The following is a 21,214-nucleotide window of genomic DNA, read 5'->3' as shown; positions in this document are numbered from 1 at the left end:
GTTGAGTGTGTATGAGTGTGTGGGTGTATGTGCGTATCCCACAACTGTTGCGAAGGAGTTTAAGATGTTAGGGACAATATAGGATGATTCACAATATGTAACGGCTGTCATTGGAATAAGACCAAAGCGCAGCGTGGAAAGTGTTCATGATCTTTGTTGGCAAGAATCACTCAAACAAAAATAACGAATACAAAAACGAAAGCGAACAGTTCCGTCAGGCACAGATACTAAACGGAAAACAACACCCCACAAAACCCAAATGGAAAAATGACAACTATTATATGATCCCCAATCAGAGACAACGATAGACAGCTGCCTCTGATTGGGAACCACACTAGTCAAAAACACAAAGAAATAGGAAACATAGATTCTCCCACCCGAGTCACACCCTGACCTAACCAAACATAGAGAATAAATAAGGATCTCTAAGGTCAGGGCGTGACACAATAATTGTTTGCTAATATAATAATTGCTTGCAATAATGTAATTTTGGTAATGGCGAGACTGGTGAGAGGTAAAATCCTTTGCATAAATTGCCTACATTACTACAAATATTAATAGCTAATTATGGAAAATTAGAAACAGGATTTTTAAAATATATATATATTTTTTGATGGCTATATATAATACAAATCGAGGTGAGGGCGATAGAAATGCATTTGGCGGTTAATCTTCTTCAATTCGGTATATGGCACTGTGTGCTCTTTTCAAAGGATGGATCCCAGTCGGTCCAGGGCTATGGGATACAGGGGGTCGAGGGTGGTCTGCCGGACATTGGGATGACAACCCAACTCGGGATGAGGAGGGCTTTTAGCGGGTGGAATAGTGGGGACCAATTGGAGGTTTACTTAGTAGTAATGAAAATATCATGGTACAGCTATATAGACACTCAATCATCATGTTACTTTTTAATGGTACGTTTACAAACATATATTTTGATAAAAAAGAATTGAAAGTTGTGTCTCATTATGGTAAGTGGTGAAATAAGTATAGCCAGTTACAATGGCCTAGCAGATAATAAGAAAATATTATCAGTATTCATCTGGCTAAAGGAGAAGGAATATAATATCTATTGTTTACAGGAAACTCATTCAACAATTTTAGATGAAGTTTTTTGGAAAAAGGACTGGGGGGCGAAATATATTTCTCCCATGGGCAAAGACATTCAAAAGGGGTGATGGTTTTAATTAACAGTAATTTTGATCCAAATGTGCAAATTGTCCAAACAGATCATCAAGGTAGATGGATTATTTGTATATATGTTATTGGACAATAAACAGCTATGGCTTATTAACCTATACGGTCCGAATAATGATGATCCAAACTTTTTTGAAAATATATATAAGAATTTATTATCTCTACAAGCAACACTCTATTATTATGGTGGGAGATTTTAATACGGTCTTAAATACCTCTATGGACCGTAAAGGAAATCACACTATAAACTATCACCCTCAGGCACTTAAGAAAATCTTGAATGTCATGGATATATTGGAATTAGTGGATATATGGAGACTTAAATACCCTGACCTAGTGAGATATACATGGCGGAGGCTTAATCAAGCTAGTCGTCTTGACTACTTTCTTATACCATTCTCTCTGGCACCAAAAGTTTAAAAAGTGTTGATAGGGGACAGAATGCGGTCGGATCATCACATAATTGGCATATATATTACTCTTACAGAATTTCGACGTGGACGAGGATATTGGAAATTTAATCATAGCCTACTAGATGATAAATTGTGTAGAACTAGGACAGAAGAATTTATAACTGACTTTCTGACATAACATAGGTACAGCAGATCCCCTTATTGTATGGGACACTTTTAAATGTGCCTTTAGAGGCAATGCAATTCAGTACTCATCTATAAAACAAAAGCAATTTAGATCAGAAGAGTCCTTATTAACAAAGGAAATTGAAGGACTAACAGTACAGCAAGATAGCAATAAAAACTGTACTATAGAGGCATAGATTAAGTTAGAGGAAAAACAAAAATAAATGGAGGTACTTATTCAAAAAAGATCCAGTGTAATATATTATAAAAATAAAGCGAACTGAATGGAATATGGTGAAAAATGCACCAAATAATTTTTCAATCTTCAATATAGAAATGCTACCAAAATTTACAAATGATGAGTCACGCATGATTCACCGAATGATATTTTGAAAGAGGAAGTACTTGAAGAATATGTTTTCATTTCAGGCTCCTCCATCTCCACTAACTAAAACTAATTGTATGGATTTTTTTCCTATTAATAATGTTAAATTAACAGCTGTACAGAAAGACTCATGTGACGGCCAAATTACAGAGGAGGAACTTCTTGATGCAATTAAAGCCTTCAAGGCTCGGAAAACTCCAGGGATGGATGGCATACCATTTTTGATATACTCAGAGGACCATTATTAGCATGTTTTAACCACTCCGATATAAATGGTAGATTATCAGACACGCAACAAGAAGGTCCGATTTCATTATTACTGAAACAGGACCCAAGTGGTATATAGAAAGATCCAGTCCATTTAAAAAATTGGAGACCTCTTACACTTCAGTGTTGTGATGCAAAAATCCTAGCAAAATGCTTGGCGCATAGAATTTAAAATGTTTTGTCAGATATTATTCATCATAACCAGACAGGTTTTTTTTTTACATTTTACATTTTTTTTTACAATACATTGGAGATAATATAAGACAAGTACTGGAAACAATAGAACACTATGAAATATCGGGGACACCAGGCCTGGTTTTCATAGTTGATTTTGAAAAGGCTTTTGATAAAGTACGACTGGATTTTATACATAAATGCCTAGAATATTTCAATTTGGGGGAATCTCTTATAAAATGGGTTAAAGTTTTGTATAGTAACCCTAGGTGTAAAATAGTAAATAATGGCTACATCTCAAAAAGTTTTAAACTAGATAGAGGAGTAAAACAAGGTTGTCCACTATCGGCATATCTATGTATTATTGCCATCGAAATGTTAGCTATTAAAAATAGATCAAACAATAATATTAAGGTATTGGAAATCCAGGGCTTAAAAACTAAGGTGTCATTGTACGCTGATGATTCATGTTTTCTTTTAGAACCACAATTAGAATCTCTCCACGGCCTCATAGAGGATCTAGATACTTTTGCTATCCTCTCTGGATTAAATCCAAATTATGATATGTATTGGATCACAAAAAAATTCACATTTTACATTACCATGTAATTTACCAATTAAAAGGTCTGACGGAGTTGTGGACATACTCGGTATACAATACCCAAAAGAATGAAATTATCTCACTCCAATACATTTTTATAGAAAGTTAGCAAAAATAGATAAGATATTGCTACTATGGAAAGGAAAATACCTGTCTATTTGTGTTTTGCCTACACCTAGTGACCTGCTTTTTAAATTATATGAACAAAAAATATTCCATTTTATTTGGAATGGCAAGCCAGACAAAATTAAAAGGGCCTACTTATATAACGAATATGAATTCTGAGGGCAGAAATGATTAAATATTAAAGCATTAGACCTGTCACTAAAGGCATCAGTCATACAAAAGTTAAACTTAAATCCAAACTGGTTTTCTAGTAATTTGATAGGAATGTCTCATCCTATGTTCAAGAATGGGCTTTTCCCCTTTATTCAGATTACAACTGCTCACTTTCGGTTGTTTGAAAAGGAAATAATCTCCAAAATATCTTTATCTTTTAACACAAGCCTTAGAAAGTTGGTTGCAATTTCAGTTTAATCCACCTGAAAAGACAGAACAAATAATACAACAAATATTGTGGTTAAACTCAAAAATACTAATCCCCCCCCCAAAAAAGAAAAAAGTATTATTTTAGTGAATGTTATCATAAATAGGACTGGTGGAGTTATGTCACACATGCAGCTAACACAGACATATGGGAATGTCTGCTCTACCCAAAATTACAACCAACTCATTTCAGCATTACCACCAAAATGGAAGAGGCAATTAGAAGGGGAAAAAAGTAAGGAACTTGTCTGTCGGCCCTGTATTAAAGAACATAAATTGTTAAAGAAAAGTGTGATGAATAAAAACATATACCAATTTAATTTAAGGACCAAAAATCTGACAGCTGTGCCATATAAATTGCAAAATAGTTGGGAAGAGATTTTCGATGTACCCATTCCATGGCACATGGTTCATGAATGGATACGCAAAACAACGCTGGATTCAAAACTTAGAACTTTTCAATTTAAATTACTATACAAAATTCTTGCAACCAATAGAATGTTACAGTGGGGCAAAAAAGTATTTAGTCAGCCACCAATTGTGCAAGTTCTCCCACTTAAAAAGATGAGAGAGGCCTGTAATTTTCATCATAGGTACACTTCAACTATGACAGACAAAATGAGAAAAAAAATCCAGAAAATCACATTGTAGGATTTTTATTGAATTTATTTGCAAATTATGGTGGAAAATAAGTATTTGGTCAATAACAAAAGTTTATCTCAATACTTTGTTATATACCCTTTGTTGGCAATGACAGAGGTCAAATGTTTTCTGTAAGTCTTCACAAGGTTTTCACACACTGTTGCTGGTATTTTGGCCCATTCCTCCATGCAGATCTCCTCTAGAGCAGTGATGTTTTGGGGCTGTTGCTGGGCAACACGGACTTTAAACTCCCTCCAAAGATTTTCTATGGGGTTGAGATCTGGAGACTGGCTAGGCCACTCCAGTACCTTGAAATATTTCTTACGAAGCCACTCCTTCGTTGCCCGGGCGGTGTGTTTGGGATCCTTGTCATGCTGAAAGACCCAGCCACGTTTCATCTTCAATGCCCTTGCTGATAGAAGGAGGTTTTCACTCAAAATCTCACGATACATGGCCCCATTCATTCTTTCCTTTACACGGATCAGTCGTCCTGGTCCCTTTGCAGAAAAACAGCCCCAAAGCATGATGTTTCCACCCCCATGCTTCACAGTAGGTATGGTGTTCTTTGGATGCAACTCAGAATTCTTTGTCCTCCAAACACGACGAGTTGAGTTTTTACCAAAAAGTTCTATTTTGGTTTCATCTGACCATATGACATTCTCCCAATCTTCTTCTGGATCATCCAAATGCTCTCTAGCAAACTTCAGATGGGCCTGGACATGTACTGGCTTAAGCAGGGGGACACGTCTGGCACTGCAGGATTTGAGTCCCTGGCGGCGTAGTGTGTTACTGATGGTAGGCTTTGTTACTTTGGTCCCAGCTCTCTGCAGGTCATTCACTAGGTCCCCCCGTGTGGTTCTGGGATTTTTGCTCACCGTTCTTGTGATCATTTTGACCGCACGGGGTGAGATCTTGCGTGGAGCCCCAGATCAAGGGAGATTATCAGTGGTCTTGTATGTCTTCCATTTCCTAATAATTGCTCCCACAGTTGATTTATTCAAACCAAGCTGCTTACCTATTGCAGATTCAGTCTTCCCAGCCTGGTGCAGGTCTACAATTTTGTTTCTGGTGTCCTTTGACAGCTCTTTGGTCTTGGCCATAGTGGAGTTTGGAGTGTGACTGTTTGAGGTTGTGGACAGGTGTCTTTTATACTGATAACAAGTTCAAACAGGTGCCATTAATACAGGAAACGAGTGGAGGACAGAGTAGCCTCTTAAAGAAGAAGTTACAGGTCTGTGAGAGCCAGAAATCTTGCTTGTTTGTAGGTGACCAAATACTTATTTTCCACCATAATTTGCAAATAAATTCATAAAAAATCCTACAATGTGATTTCCTGGATTTTTTTTTCTCATTTTGTCTGTCATAGTTGAAGTGTACCTATGATGAACATTACAGGCCTCTCTCATCTTTTTAAGTGGGAGAACTTGCACAATTGGTGGCTGACTAAATACTTTTTTGCCCCACTGTATATATATGGGGGATACAATCTTCCCAGCTCTGCAGATTTTGCTGTGAGGAGGCAGAGTCATTAGATCATTTATTTTGGTAGTGTCCATATGTAGCTCGTTTTTGGTCACAGGTCCAGGAATGGCTGAAGAATTGCAACATTTGCCTAGAACTAACGCTGCAGATAGCAATACTGCGTGATTTGAAAAGCCATAGTCAATCAATCAATAATATAATAATTTTTTTAGCAAAAATCTTTATTTTTAATTTACAATCTGTAGAAGCTATGAGAATAGAAAGGTTCAGTACTTTTGTGAAGCATCACATCACAGTTGAAAAATATATGGCAAATAGAAATCCAAAGTGGATGGTGTTGAGAGATAGATTGGAGGGGTTGAATGGAGCTGAAGGGTGGGACTAATAACAAGTTGTGAAATGTAAAACATACGGGGTCTATAAAACGTATATAGGTTCAGAAATGTTGTAAAATAGCACAGTTACAAATAGAAATCAAACTGGATGGACATCGGAAATAAAGGAAGGACTAAAAACAAACAAAATATAACTATTGTAGAATAGATTGTCTGTAAAATGTGTATAAGATGTATAAACTGAAGGTAGAAGCCTAAGTGTTATTGTTTATTAGTTTACTCCAATTGGGGGAAAGGTGGTAGGGTTTGGGGAGTAATAAAGGTATATTCTTTAAAAAGTATGTATATATATATAGGTATGTGTATTTATATATGTGTATACGTATGCATATGTGTATGTATATGGATATATATATATTTAGCAAAAAAATATATATGGGGGATTGGAAATGATGTAGACAATTACATTGATAGAAGCAACAATCTTCCCGCAATATTAAGCTGATCCACCCATTAAAAGAAATACAAAATAAAAAAAGGTAGGGATGAAGTGACTATGCATAGATAATAAACTGCGAGTAGCAGCAGTGTACAAAACAAATGGAGGGAGGGAACGGTGTCAATGTAAATAGTCTGGTTTCTTTTTGATTAATTGTTCAGCAGTCTTATGGCTTGGGGGTAGAAGCTGTTAAGGAGCCAAATATTTTCAGTCTCCTGAGGGGGAAAAGGTTTTGTCCTGCCCTTTTCATCTCCCATCTGGTTTCACATTTCTTTAGGCTGTAATGACAGGTGTCTTTCTGACTGGATGTGAGGTGGGCGAAGACTGTATGGTTTCACATTTCTTTAGGCTGTAGTGACAGGTGTCTTTCTGACTGGATGTGAGGTGGGCGAAGACTGTATGGTTTCACATTTCTTTAGGCTGTAGTGACAGGTGTCTTTCTGACTGGATGTGAGGTGGGCGAAGACTGTATGGTTTCACATTTCTTTAGGCTGTAGTGACAGGTGTCTTTCTGACTGGATGTGAGGTGGGTGAAGACTGATGGCACGTAGTCTGGGCTCAGTGGATTAACACTTTTCCATGTGAAAAGATTCAGGAGTTAGCATCAGCTAAAGTTATCTGCTGCATGTTATTCTCGTAGTAATTTGTTTGGAGTAAGTTTAATAGTTGCAAGACTGACCACTCTTGCAATAGAGATAGATTAGAAGGTTATTTCATTAAAATGCTAATATCTGGTAGATAAACATATACGGATGGCCCTGATTTTGGCTGTAGCCAGTGTGATCCTTCCCTAAGCCTTCCTTCATTCCCTCTCAGAGCCGCTCATCATGTGAAGATGGCTAGCTAGCTCGCTAACATTAGTTAAGTAATCAGAAATTGTGGCCTGTTGATGACAGTATCAAGGCTGAACAAGTTGAATTTACTCAAGTTGATGATTTACAACGTACTGCATAGCTATGTAGCAAACTGTGACAAGGCCTACCAGACACAAAATGCGCACTGCACAACCGAGAGTCCTTCGTGGGCGTCCATTCATCCCTTCGTAAGGCAGCTAGCCACCTTTGCCGACGTTCTAAATCAGTGGGGGTGCGATGGAAGTTAACCCCTTTCCATTCGGGCCACGATTTCAGATGCGACAGCACAACATATTACTGGCATGTTGGCTAATTCAGAGATTTAGATACCAGTTTTAATTGAATTTCAATGGAGCGATGTTAAGGAGTTGGGCAACGCTATTGAAACGCACAGCGAGCATCACTGCCTATGATGTCAGGTGTATCCATGAATACCTTAGTTAAATGCAGTGACTGTAAGTCACTCTGACCTATACCTTCTGTATCGCACTGGGCGTAGTGGGTGCGGAGTCAGGCGCAGGAGGCAGGAGGTACAGAAATAGCGCTTTATTACGCACAGGAAAAATAGTACTCGCCAAGATACTTGGCGCACATACACAAATGCCCAAAACCAGGACCTAACCAGTTCGGAGGGAAAACCCAAAAACAACACGCACTACCACACAATAACACAGTGGACAATCAATAAGCCCGCACAAAGAGCAGGCGGGCCTACCGGCTTAAATAGCCCAACTAAAACCCAAACAAGAAACAGGTGTTACTAATCTGACAAAAACAACAGAAAAGGGAAAAGGGATCGGTGGCAGCTAGTAGGCCGGTGACGACGACTGCCGAGCGCCACCCGAACAGGAAGAGGAGCCACCTTCGGTAGGAGTCGTGACACCTTCGTTAAATAAAGTGGCTGTAAATCACTCTGACCTATAACTTAGTTAAATACAGTGACTGTAAGTCTCTCTGACCTATACCTTAGTCAAATGCAGTGACTGTAAGTCACTCTGACCTATACCTTAGTCAAATACAGTGACTGTAAGTCACTCTGACCTATAACTTAGTCAAATGCAGTGACTGTAAGTCACTCTGACCTATAACTTAGTTAAATACAGTGACTGTAAGTCACTCTGACCTATAACTTAGTCAAATGCAGTGACTGTAAGTCACTCTGACCTATACCTTAGTCAAATGCAGTGACTGTAAGTCATTCTGACCTATACCTTAGTCAAATGCAGTGACTGTAAGTTACTCTGACCTATAACTTAGTTAAATACAGTGACTGTAAGTTACTCTGACCTATAACTTAGTTAAATACAGTGACTGTAAGTCACTCTGACCTATAACTTAGTCAAATGCAGTGACTGTAAGTCACTCTGACCTATACCTTAGTCAAATGCAGTGACTGTAAGTCACTCTGACCTATACCTTAGTCAAATGCAGTGACTGTAAGTCACTCTGACCTATACCTTAGTCAAATGCAGTGACTGTAAGTCACTCTGACCTATAACTTAGTCAAATGCAGTGACTGTAAGTCACTCTGACCTATACCTTAGTCAAATGCAGTGACTGTAAGTCACTCTGACCTATACCTTAGTCAAATGCAGTGACTGTAAATCACTCTGACCTATACCTTAGTCAAATGCAGTGACTGTAAGTCACTCTGACCTATACCTTAGTCAAATGCAGTGAATGTAAGTCACTCTGACCTATACCTTAGTCAAATGCAGTGACTGTAAGTCACTCTGACCTATAACTTAGTCAAATGCTGTGACTGTAAGTCACTCTGACCTATACCTTAGTCAAATGCAGTGAATGTAAGTCACTCTGACCTATAACTTAGTCAAATGCAGTGACTGTAAGTCACTCTGACCTATAACTTAGTCAAATGCAGTGACTGTTAGTCACTCTGACCTATAACTTAGTCAAATGCAGTGACTGTAAGTCACTCTGACCTATACCTTAGTCAAATGCAGTGACTGTAAGTCACTCTGACTTATACCTTAGTTAAATAAAGGGACTGTAAGTCTCTCTGACTTATACCTTAGTCAAATGCAGTGACTGTAAGTCACTCTGACCTATACCTTAGTCAAATGCAGTGACTGTAAGTCACTCTGACCTATACCTTAGTCAAATGCAGTGACTGTAAGTCACTCTGACCTATACCTTAGTCAAATGCAGTGACTGTAAGTCACTCTGACCAATAGCTTAGTTAAATAAAGTGGCTGTAATCTACTCTGACCTATTCCTTAGTTAAATGTGGTGACTGTAAGTTGCTCTGGATAAGCCCTAAATATATTTTAAATGTCAGCATATTAAAACATGAAACCCAAAGCACTAAAATGTACAGACTGTACGAGCAGAAATGTGATATATATGTAAATGTGTTTGTTGAGGTAAATTTGGCTGTAATTTTCCATATTGTTTTCTCGAGTTGATGACGCTAATGTATTTTTAAGCTATACCAGCTGACTACTTACGTCACCTAATAACAACACAGAGAGATGTTTAATTGGCTATTATGGCTCAAATTATTGTAAAGGCAAATGAGAGGGAGAGAGAGAGAGAGAGAGTGATAGAGAAGGAGAGGGAGAGAGAGAGATATGGAGGGAGGTGAGAGAGAGAGTGATGCGAGAGTGATGAGAGAGAGAGAGAGAGAGAGAGAGTGATATAGAAGGAGAGAGAAAGAGTGATAGAGAAGGAGAGGGAGAGAGAGAGATAGGGAGGGAGGTGAGGGAGAGAGTGATGAGAGAGTGATGAGAGAGAGAGAGAGAGAGAGAGAGAGAGAGAGAGAGTGATAGAGAAGGAGAGGGAGAGAGAGAGATAGGGAGGGAGGTGTGAGAGAGAGAGAGATAGGGAGGGAGGTGTGAGAGAGAGTGATGAGAGAGAGAGAGAGAGTGATAGAGAAGGAGAGAGAGAGAGAGAGAGTGATAGAGAAGGAGAGGGAGAGAGAGAGATAGGGAGGGAGGTGAGAGAGAGTGATGAGAGAGAGAGAGAGAGAGATAGAGAGAGTGATAGAGAAGGAGAGAGAGAGAGAGAGAGTGATGAGAGAGAGAGAGAGCAAAGGACTGGCTGAGAGTGATAAGAGTGTGTAGGCTGGAGGCAGAATGACAGCAGATTAATGCTTTCCTCTCCTATCCTTCCCACTGGTTGAATCAACGTTGTTTCCACGTCATTTAAATGGCGCTAAACCAACGTTGAATGCACATTGAATTGACGTCTCCACCCAGTGTTTTGCCTCTTCCTGTATCAACTGGAATATTCCATTCCACTTTTCCTTAACTTCAGCTTCACTGGATTGTGGCTCTCTGTGTTGGTCAATATACAGCAAATGATGTGGAAAGCATATTGTAATCATAAAACAACAGCCATCTGGCAGTATATTCTAAAGACCCACATGTAGGCTACAATAAAACTCTTTTAGTAGATTATTTACCCAAACAGATGTTTACTGGTTGTTAACTTGTTGTTCACTTGTTTTTTCTTCAAGTATGATACCGATGGTTATAAACCGGCTTCTCATCTGACACCTCAGATTAACTAGGTACAGTAGATAGTGAATATTGATCTGCCTTATCCCTGAAAGTGTTGGAAATGTCAGCAAATCTATATCTGTTGGGTAAGTAATGACTGACCTTAGATCAGATTTCCCTGGTCCCATTACTGACCGCATATCAGATATCCTTTGTCCCTTACTGACTGTAGATCAGGTATCCCTGATCCCATTACTGACCGCAGATCAGATATCCCTGATCCCATTATTTACCTTAGATCAGATATCCCTGGTCCCATTACTGACCTTAGATCAGATTTACCTGGTCCCATTACTGACTGCATATCAGATATCCTTTGTCCCTTACTGACTGTAGATCAGATATCCCTGGTCCCATTACTGACCATAGATCAGATATCCCTGGTCCCATTACTGCAGTTTGAGAATTGGGGACTATAAGGTTATATCTGCAGTTTTGTCAAAAGTTTTTGACATAGTCTTGACCTGTTCAATGTTCTCTACCTACAGTATATTGTACTGTAAATACCCAAACTCATGTTTGTAAGTTCAAAATAATACTTGATAATAATTGATGAAACCATTCAAACCAATGAGGGTTAGGAACTTTAAACCCAATGATCATATTTCTGCAGATAAAACCCATCTCTATTTATCATTCACTCCTACAGCAGTGTTCCTAACTGAGACATTGGCAGATGTGGAGCATGTCAATCACCTTAAACAGAAATAGATTATCTGTGTGTGTGTGTGTGTGTTTTTTATGTGTGTTTGTAAGTGTCTGTGTGTGTATGTGTAAGTGTGTGTACGTGTGTGTGTGTGCGTTTATATCAGAACAGTGGCATTTCCAAGACTCATGATAGGTGTGTTTGTGTGTGCGTGTGCGTGCGTTAGTGACACCCCTGCGGTTATATCCGCTGGGCGGACGGGTTTAAGTTCATGAAATATTGTGTGGATGAACGACGGGCGGGTTGAGCAAAGAGAAAACAATGCTTTAAAATCCATTCATGTGTAATTCTTGTGAAATTTATACAGTATATATATAAAGGCATTATTTGTATCTACCATTAGTGCGTAGCCTAAGCCTAGCTATAGGGCCTAAGTGCAGAGTGCCAAATACACGCCAACTGCCAAATGCTTTTTAGGAACCTGGGAAGAAAAAGGTAACATCAATCCATTAAGGTAAAAAGGACAATGTTGGACTTTAATTCAATTAGAGCAAAAAAAAAGTGAAATGGAGAATTGAAAATAAAGAATTGGGAGGTCCAGGGAGGTCCAGGGAGGTCCAGGGAGGGTCAGAACAGTCTAATGTTTGAGGAAGAGTTGCTGAAGTTGAGAGGTTCCATCTTCTGACAATAACAGGCTCCTGAACAGCTTCTATCCCCATAAGACTGCTAAATAGTTAACAAAATGGCTATCTGAGTTGACCCTTGTATTTTATTTATAATTTTGCACTGTCTCCATGCACACTCACATGACTGTAAACACCAGTGGCGGTCGGTGCCATTTATGATGAGGGAGGAAAATTTGTTTTATGAACATGGCCTTATTTCTATTACAGCATATTGGATGACTGTCATTCATATTCCATTCAGCCAGCCCAATGTAACATTGAACGGTTTAGGCTACAACCTAGGCTATTGAATGAATGTTTACAACATAGGTGCACAGGTCGAAAGAACAATTCTAGTAGTCAAAGTGACAGACAGTGACAGCCAGCCTCTAGCTGATCTGGGGTGTAAATATTAGTCCAGCAGTTGCAAACGAGAGTTTCTATTGGACAAATTCAGGTATGTTTATCCCCATTTCGTTCTGTTTGCTTCCGTTTAAGAAATGTCTTCCAACAGAATCGAATGAATACACCGTTAATCACACACAAACACAGTTCACTTTCATAGCAGCCTCATACAAACGGCATGATCATGTTCTTCTCGCATCTATGCTCACCTCCTCTCACCTTTTCCGTTCACTTGTGGACTTCAGTGCACAACACATCAGCTGTCTCTGACTAGGTGAAAAAAACCTTTTCAAGCCAAACCTTCATATCATAACCGCTAACTGCTACACACAGCCTTCATCGTTGTCACCATATTAGCTAACGTCATCGTCAACACAGCTACTAGAAGTAATGCATTAGTAAACCTGCTACAATCACTCAGTACAGTGTACAGTCAGCAAGCAGTTTAGCAGTTAAACCGGTGGGCCCCGTGGCAATAAATGTATTAAAACCAAAAGCTTACATTGACTTGGAAGAGTTGCAGTGTTGGATAGCCATAGCCAGCTAGCTACATAGCATCCCACTCTCTTTGAGCCGTGTGTTTGTGTAGGATAAACTAGCTAGCTGCATTTGCTAGCTAAGTAAGTGAAAGTGAAAAGAATACTACAAAATCTCTCTCTCTCTCTCTTGCTTAACCTTAATTTTTGAAGAAATTAATGAGTTGTCTTTCTCTTTGAGTCAACTAACCACATGTTATGCACTGCAGTGCTAGCTAACTGTAGCCTATGCTTTCAGTACTAGATTCATTCTCTGATCCTATGATTGGGTGAACAACATGTCCGTTCGTGCTGCAAGAGCTCTGATAGGTTGGAGGACGTTCTCCTGATGTTGTCATAACTACTGTGTAAGTCTATGGAAAGGGGTGAGAACCATGAGCCTCCTAGGTTTTGTATTTAAGTCAATGTACCCAGAGGAGGAAGTAAGCTAGCTGTCCTCTGGCTACACCACGGTGCTACCCTACAGAGTGCTGCTGAGGCTACTGTAGATCTTCATTGCAAAGCAGTGTGTTTTAATCAATGATTTGGTTACATGTAATATATTTAGTATAGTTTTATCTAAAACAAATAATTGATTATTAACTTTTTTAATGTTTCACTTTCTACATTTTTCTGAAACTCACAGAGGAGGATGGTCCCTCCCCTTCCTCCTCTGAGGATCCTCCACTGCTACACATGCACACACACTGACACTCCAACACACTCTCTCACACACACACACACACACACACACACACACACACACACACACACACACACACACACACACACACACACACACACACACACACACACACACACACACACACACACACACACACACTTTCTCACACCACATAACATGCACACACATGTATAGTGACTCTACACACTGTTTACACTGCTCCTGCTCTGTTTATCATATATCCTAATACCTAGTCACCTTACCCCTATACATATCTACCTCTATCACTCCAGTATCCCTGCACATTGTTAATATGGAACTGACCCTGTATATAGTCACCTTACCCCTATACATATCTACCTCCATCACTCCAGTATCCCTGTACATTGTTAATATGGAACTGACCCTGTATATAGTATGATTACTTCTCGTGTTATTTCTTATTTTTTTCTCTTCTGTTTTTGTTCTTATGTTATTTTTGGTACGTTGATATTGATTACTGCAATGTTGGATATAGAGCTTGCAAGAAAGGTAGTTCACTGTACTTGTGAACATGATTTTAAATCAAATTTGACAGTCACTTTTTTATTTAACCCTTATTTTGCCAGGTAAATTGACTGAGAACACATTCTCATTAACAGCAACGACCTGGGGAATAGTTACAGGGGAGAGGAGGGGGGATGAATGACGAAATTGGAAGCTGTGGATGATTAGGTGACCGTGATGGTGTGAAGGACAGATTGAGAATTTAGCCAGAACACTGGGCTTAACACCCCTACTCTTACGATAAATGCCATTGGATCTTCAGCAAAGACCGGGAGAAAATCAATTATTTTAAAATGACATCAGTTTGACCGGTTTTCAGGAAATTAAAAGCTGTTAAAACAAACCAACATGCTTTTTGATAAGATTTCTGTTCGAATTAGATGCATATTTTACGTGGTTGAAATAGGAAAGGAAAAGAAAGAGGGGCTACCTAGTCAATTGTACCACTGAATGCCTTCAAATACTATTAGCTTTTATGACACTGATAAAGTCAGCACCTTTACAGACGGCCCATAACCGCACATTCATTTCTTGCAGTAAATTTATAGACCAAATGTACATTTTGACTCGGGAAACAGGAATGGAGAATTCTGATTTCCTTCTTTCAGCATCTTGAGGAAAGCAGAGATGAAAGAAGAAAGAGAAGCATTCATTCTATCAATTTCTGGCATTATTCTGGTGAAGGTTTTATTTGGGGGGCAGCAGGTAGCCTAGCGGTTAGAGCGTTGGGCCAGCAACCATTAGGTTGCTAGATCAAATCCCAGAGCTGACAAGGTAAAAATCTGTCGTTCTGCCCCTGAACAAGGCAGTTAACCCACTGTTCCTAGGCCGTCATTGTAAATAAGAATATGTTCTTAACTGACTTGCCTAGTTAAATAAAGGATAAATTAAAAATAAAGGGTTTATTTAGTCTTTTAGGGCAACAAGTAATGACAGAAGAGAAGCTGCATGTACTGTATCTAATTATAGATGAACAAAATAGCCTACCAATATGTCAGAAACCAGAAGCAAAAGCATAGTTGTATGTAAAAAGGTCTGTCAAAAAATAGTTCTGTCATCTCTGACTGTACATTACATTTTCTATATTTGCGGGTTAGGGTCATTTGCAGGTCTCAGATTTTCACTTTACACATAAAGTAAGACGGTTGTGGATGGGTTGTTAGCAACTGACCCGCGCAGCGTGCATGTGTGCAAAACCTGTGTACTTTTATATTAGAACAATGGAAGAATGGTGCCGGAGGAGATGGCTGTCATTTTACGAGCTCCAAACCAATTGTGCTATTGTGTGTGTTTTTGGTGCGGTATTTGTAACTTATTTTGTAAATAATGTTTCTGCCACTGTGTCTTATGACCGAAAAGAGCTTCTCGATATCAGGACAGCGATATCAGGACAGCGATTACTCACCCCGTACTGGATGAAGATTTTTTATTTAAGGAGTCGGACTCGAAGAGTGTCAACAACATAGTGTGTCAACATAGAGAGTGTCAACATAGAGTGTCAACATAGAGAGTGACATCATAGAGAGTGTCAACATAGAGAGTGATATCATAGAGAGTGTCAACATAGAGAATGTCAACATAGAGAATGTCAACATAGAGAGTGTCAACATAGAGAGTGTCAACATAGTGTCAACATAATAGAGTGTCAACATAGAGAGTGACATCATAGAGAGTGTCAACATAGAGAGTGTCAACATAGAGTGTCAACATAGAGAGTGTCAACATAGAGACTGTCAACATAGAGAGTGTCATCATCGAGAGTGTCATCATCGAGTGTGTCATCATCGAGTGTCATCATCGAGAGTGTCACCATAGAGAGTGTCACCATAGAGAGTGTCACCATAGAGAGTGTCACCACAGAGAGTGTCACCTTAGAGGGATTTTCTATTTGCTCTCCCCTTTCAGAAAAGTCCACAGTAGATGACTCATAGGAGTTCTCTGAATCTTCGAGGAGAGATCCAGCTTCGAGTCGACACTATTCTACATATATCTCCTCATTTTTAAAGATGTCAGAATGTAGGACAGACAGCCACAGAGTCCTGAACCTGAGTCTCTAAACCCCAGCATGCCTCCAAAATGGCCCCCCAGTCACTATATAGGGCGGCACTTTCGACCAGGGCATTTAATTAAGGCTCTGGTCAAACATAGTGCACTGCACGTATAGGGAATAGGTTGCTATTTGGGATGCACACCCGTTTAAAAATATTCCAGACGATTTAAAAAATATATAAAAAAAAGGTGAACAAAGGAGCTATAATAATGTCTTCATACTTATTCATTGTGATTAAACTATCGACATCTTGCTCAGGTCTAACTGTCAGAGGTGACATCACTTCAAAAAGGTGTTGAATAATTTAAAATGTAGCAGCGTAGCACCCTTTCATCCGGTTCTATTTCATAGTGTTCCATGTTAATGATTGATTTAGTGACGGACTTTCCCTCCTGGTTAAAAATAATACTAAATTAAATCCATCCATTGACCACCTCGATGTATGACTGTTTCACACACTAGCTACAACAGTGGAATGTGTCGATATACACTAGCGATCTCGGCACTCAGAACTAAATCGCCTGCGACCGAGTCTTGTCATACGAGTTGATGTTAAGGTTATCTCTTGTGGACAATGTTATCAGTAAATGGTAGTGACAGCTGTCAACAGACTGTGGGACGTGACAACTAACGAGGAACTTTGTTCTTGTACGCTGATATTTCGTCACTGATAATTTGGACAAATCACAAACATCTTTCGAGGGGATAATTGGTACATAGACTTGTCCGAAACTGGCTGAAAGATACATTTTAGAGGTGAAGACTTGGCTAGCCTGATACTGTCTGGAAGTTTCCTTTTAGAGGTGAAGACTTGACTAGCCTGATACTGTCTGGAAGTTTCCTTTTAGAGGTGAAGACTTGGCTAGCCTGATACTGTCTGGAAGTTTCCTTCTAGAGGTGAAGACTTGGCTAGCCTGATACTGTCTGGAAGTTTCCTTTCAGAGATGAAGACTTGGCTAGCCTGATACTGTCTGGAAGTTTCCTTTTAGAGGTGAAGACTTGGCTAATCTTGTTAGTACATTTTCTAACACGTCTCCCCCCGGAACTTAATCGGGAATCTGAAGCAATTTCATTCAATTGCAGGTGTCCGAGATTAATCTTAAGGCTATCACGAGAGACTTAACACTAGTAAAGCTGTTTAGAGTTTTCCAATCTTCTATAACATAGTAAGTATTTGATTTTCAATGCAAAACAGGGCACTTGCAATCACCTGCATATATAGGTGATTTGACAATATGGAGAGATGTGCTGTTGAGATCTGTGTTACATTGTCTGATGTTCCCACCAATGTTGATGGTTTATGTTTTGAGCTCCTCTCCATAATGAGCGTGGCACGAAGGAGGTGGAGCCGGTCGGATGGAGAGAGTGAGTGGGAAGAATGTAGGGATGAATGGATGGAGGGTGGGACGTGATATAAGAACGAGAGAGAGAGACAGAGAGAGAGAGGTGACAGAAAGGGAGAGAGAGAGAGAGGTGACAGAAAGGGAGAGAGAGAGAGAGGTGAGAGAGAGAGAGAGAGAGAGAGAGAGAGAGAGAGAGAGAGAGAGAGAGAGAGAGAGAGAGAGAGAAAGAACTGTGGAGAACGGAGGAAAATAAGTCTGTTTTTTTCTTTATCTGCATGAGGATGGCTTTCAGTCGGTAGATTAGGTTATTCTGAGTTTGTCTTTTGTTGTGGTGCTGAAATGCCTGACCTTGTCCCGTCAGCCATCATAGGGACGTTTGAAGGTTTTTTTCATTCCCCTAGTCCCCAGGTGACAGTCAGTCAGCCAGACTCCAGGTAACAATCAGCCAGACCCCAGGTGACTATCAGTCAGACAGTTTCCACAGTGGTGACAGTCCAAGCTGGAGAGGGACAGTTATCTGTGGGTTTGTTAGGGAAAATACTAGTCGTGAGTGTTTTTTAAAACACAGGAGTCGTGAGTCATGCTTTACTACAAAAAAATCTGGCTGTCCACGGATATGTCTAGGCCCTAGTTAACTTTAACTGTTAAAGTCTAACACGCCAGTAGGGATTGTCAAGCATTTGCCTGCAGACAGTCCTTAGCACCTCTGAACAGAGTCGGCAGTCAATCTCTTTTGTGTTCAAACAGAAAAGACCTCGGAAGTCGTTAGCAACTCAGCCTTGTTAAAATACTTCAAACCAGAACTGTACAAAGTTTAGCAGATGCTATAGCGGGTGCAGCGAAATGCTTATGTTACTAGCTCCTAACGATGCAGTAAAATGTCAAACAATTAAAATGTAAGGAATACAAAAATACAACAAAAAAATAACAAGAAGTTAAGAATGGCGGAATGAATCTGATGAACATCCAATAGAACCGGGACGGATGTTTTTGTTGGTTTTCATCACCACTTTCTGCGTGTAATTAAAATATGAGGACATAGCACTTAGTAATAACTTTAATGTTGCTTGATATCAGTCTTTAAAAGTAGCTTCCATTACCATGTCCATTGGCTATTGAAGCCACCAACTTAAAAATATCCCCAAGGCAATCGTGAATATTTACAGAAAAAATGTACATTAAGACAGGAAAATGTATTTATTTGTAAAGTGTTTGTGAAGTGTTTATTTGGAAAGAATTTGCAGTTAGCCAGTTAGGTAAAACTCTATGCATCAAGTTACAGTGACAATGGAGTCATCATTTTGAGTAACAAACAAAACAAAACAAAACTATAACATACCCTCCATATGTGTTTAACTGTGTTCCAGATGAAGGCAATGCAGTGGGCTAACAGAGAGACATAGATACACTTTTTCTGTTTGTTAACAACTCCTTTTCATTGTTTTACTCCTGTGTTTGTATGTGTCTTGTATGTTGTAACGAGGTACATGCCCCCCCCCCCCCCCCCCCCCCTGTCCACTAAGCCATCTCCCTCCGTCGTGTGTTCCAGATTGAGGACGTGCAGTGGCCTAACGGACAGACAGAGATTCCCAGCTCTGTGTGTAGTCTGCCCTGCAGGACAGGAGAGAGGAAGAAGGCAGTGAAAGGCATGCCGTGTTGCTGGCACTGTGAGCCCTGTGATGGCTACCAGTATCAATATGATGCAACATCCTGCAAGCTGTGCTCCTACAACATGAGGCCCAACCCCAACAGGTGACAGTCAGGAACACTATAAAAAAAATAAGTCAAGGGTTGCAAAATTCCTCAAACTTTCCCAACATTTCCAGGTTTTCTGGATTTCTGGAGAACACGGGATTATTGTAAACTCATCAGGAATTTTTGCAACCCTACACAAATCTGTAACATGTTTGTGTCTTCCTTGATAGTATGATGCTTTACAGTGCAGTACAGCACTGCTTTTCTTCTTGTCGTCTGTATGTGTTTTTTTGAGAATTGTCAAATAAACTTACTTAAAGGAGACGTTAACTCAAAATCCAGAAACTCCCATACAGCTGAGTTTTCCCTTGTCACATATGTGTCCCTGTAGCGCTGTACTGAAACCGCTGCCATGCTGGGTGCCTCATCTGTTGCTAGTGAATTCATGGTTCAGAAATCTGCAAAGTGTGGACAAATTAGTTGTTTAAAAAAAATCTAAAGTACTGAAACTATCGGGTTTGAGTCAGGACATGTGTACACATGCTCAGTTGTTACCCATCTCACCTGCTGTGACAGTCGGCTACATAAAATAATGACATAAAATTTTCGCAAATGTTTTAGGTGTAAAAGTACACATTTCCTGACTCAAAACCGATAGTACTTTTGATAAAAATCGCTAATTACACCATACGCTTTTCAGTAAAACAACAGATTTGTCCCCGCTTCGTGGATTTCTGAATTCTGAATTCACTGGCAACGTAGCAGAGTGAGGCATGCATCCAGCAACGTCACGAGTCACGCCACCTGTTGTTACAGCTGATTAAGTACAGCACTACAAGGAGAGAAGAGGGGGAGAGGGCAAACTCCACTGAACTAGTTTCAATGTATGGAATCACTTGGGAGTTTCTGGATGTTGGGTAAACTTCACCTTTAATCAATCAATGAATTAATTATCTAATCAACAGGACTGCATGCCAGCCCATCCCCATCGTGAAGCTGGAGTGGCACTCCCCCTGGGCAGTGATACCTGTCTTCCTCGCCATGCTGGGCATCATCGCCACCATCTTCGTCATGGCAACCTTTGTCCGCTACAATGACACACCCATCGTGCGCGCGTCGGGCCGCGAGCTGAGCTACGTCCTTCTCACCGGGATCTTCCTATGTTACATCATCACCTTCCTCATGATTGCCAAGCCTGATGTCGCCGTCTGTTCATTCCGACGGATCTTCCTAGGTCTCGGTATGTGTATTAGCTACGCGGCACTCCTCACCAAGACAAACCGTATCTACCGCATCTTCGAAGAGGGTAAGAAGTCGGTGACAGCACCCAGGCTGATCAGTCCGACCTCCCAGCTGGCTATAACCACTTGCCTGATTGCCATTCAGCTCCTGGGAGTGTTTATCTGGTTCGGGGTGGACCCCCCCAACACCATCATCGACTATGACGAACAGAAAACCGTCAACCCCGACCAAGCCAGAGGAGTACTGAAATGTGACATCACCGACCTGCAGATTATATGCTCGTTGGGTTATAGCATCCTACTCATGGTCACGTGTACAGTGTACGCCATCAAGACGCGGGG

General features: G+C 40.0%; 1 protein-coding gene across 1 annotated transcript in view; it reads left to right on the top strand.

Moving 5' to 3' along the window:
- The window catches only part of LOC120064874 (metabotropic glutamate receptor 7), a 410,691-nt gene that overhangs the window by 325,191 nt on the left and 64,286 nt on the right, over positions 1 to 21,214 (top strand). The window contains exons 7-8 of the mRNA XM_039015466.1: positions 19,486 to 19,688; positions 20,597 to 21,214. The exon at positions 20,597 to 21,214 is cut by the window's right edge and continues 115 nt beyond it. Of these exons, the coding sequence (XP_038871394.1) occupies positions 19,486 to 19,688; positions 20,597 to 21,214 (821 nt within the window). The remainder of the gene's footprint in view (positions 1 to 19,485; positions 19,689 to 20,596) is intronic.

Source organism: Salvelinus namaycush, chromosome 20 (assembly GCF_016432855.1).
Source record: "Salvelinus namaycush isolate Seneca chromosome 20, SaNama_1.0, whole genome shotgun sequence".
Classification (NCBI taxonomy): domain Eukaryota; kingdom Metazoa; phylum Chordata; class Actinopteri; order Salmoniformes; family Salmonidae; genus Salvelinus; species Salvelinus namaycush.
Note: the sequence above shows the minus strand (reverse complement) of the source record. Positions and strands in the feature narration are given on the sequence as shown.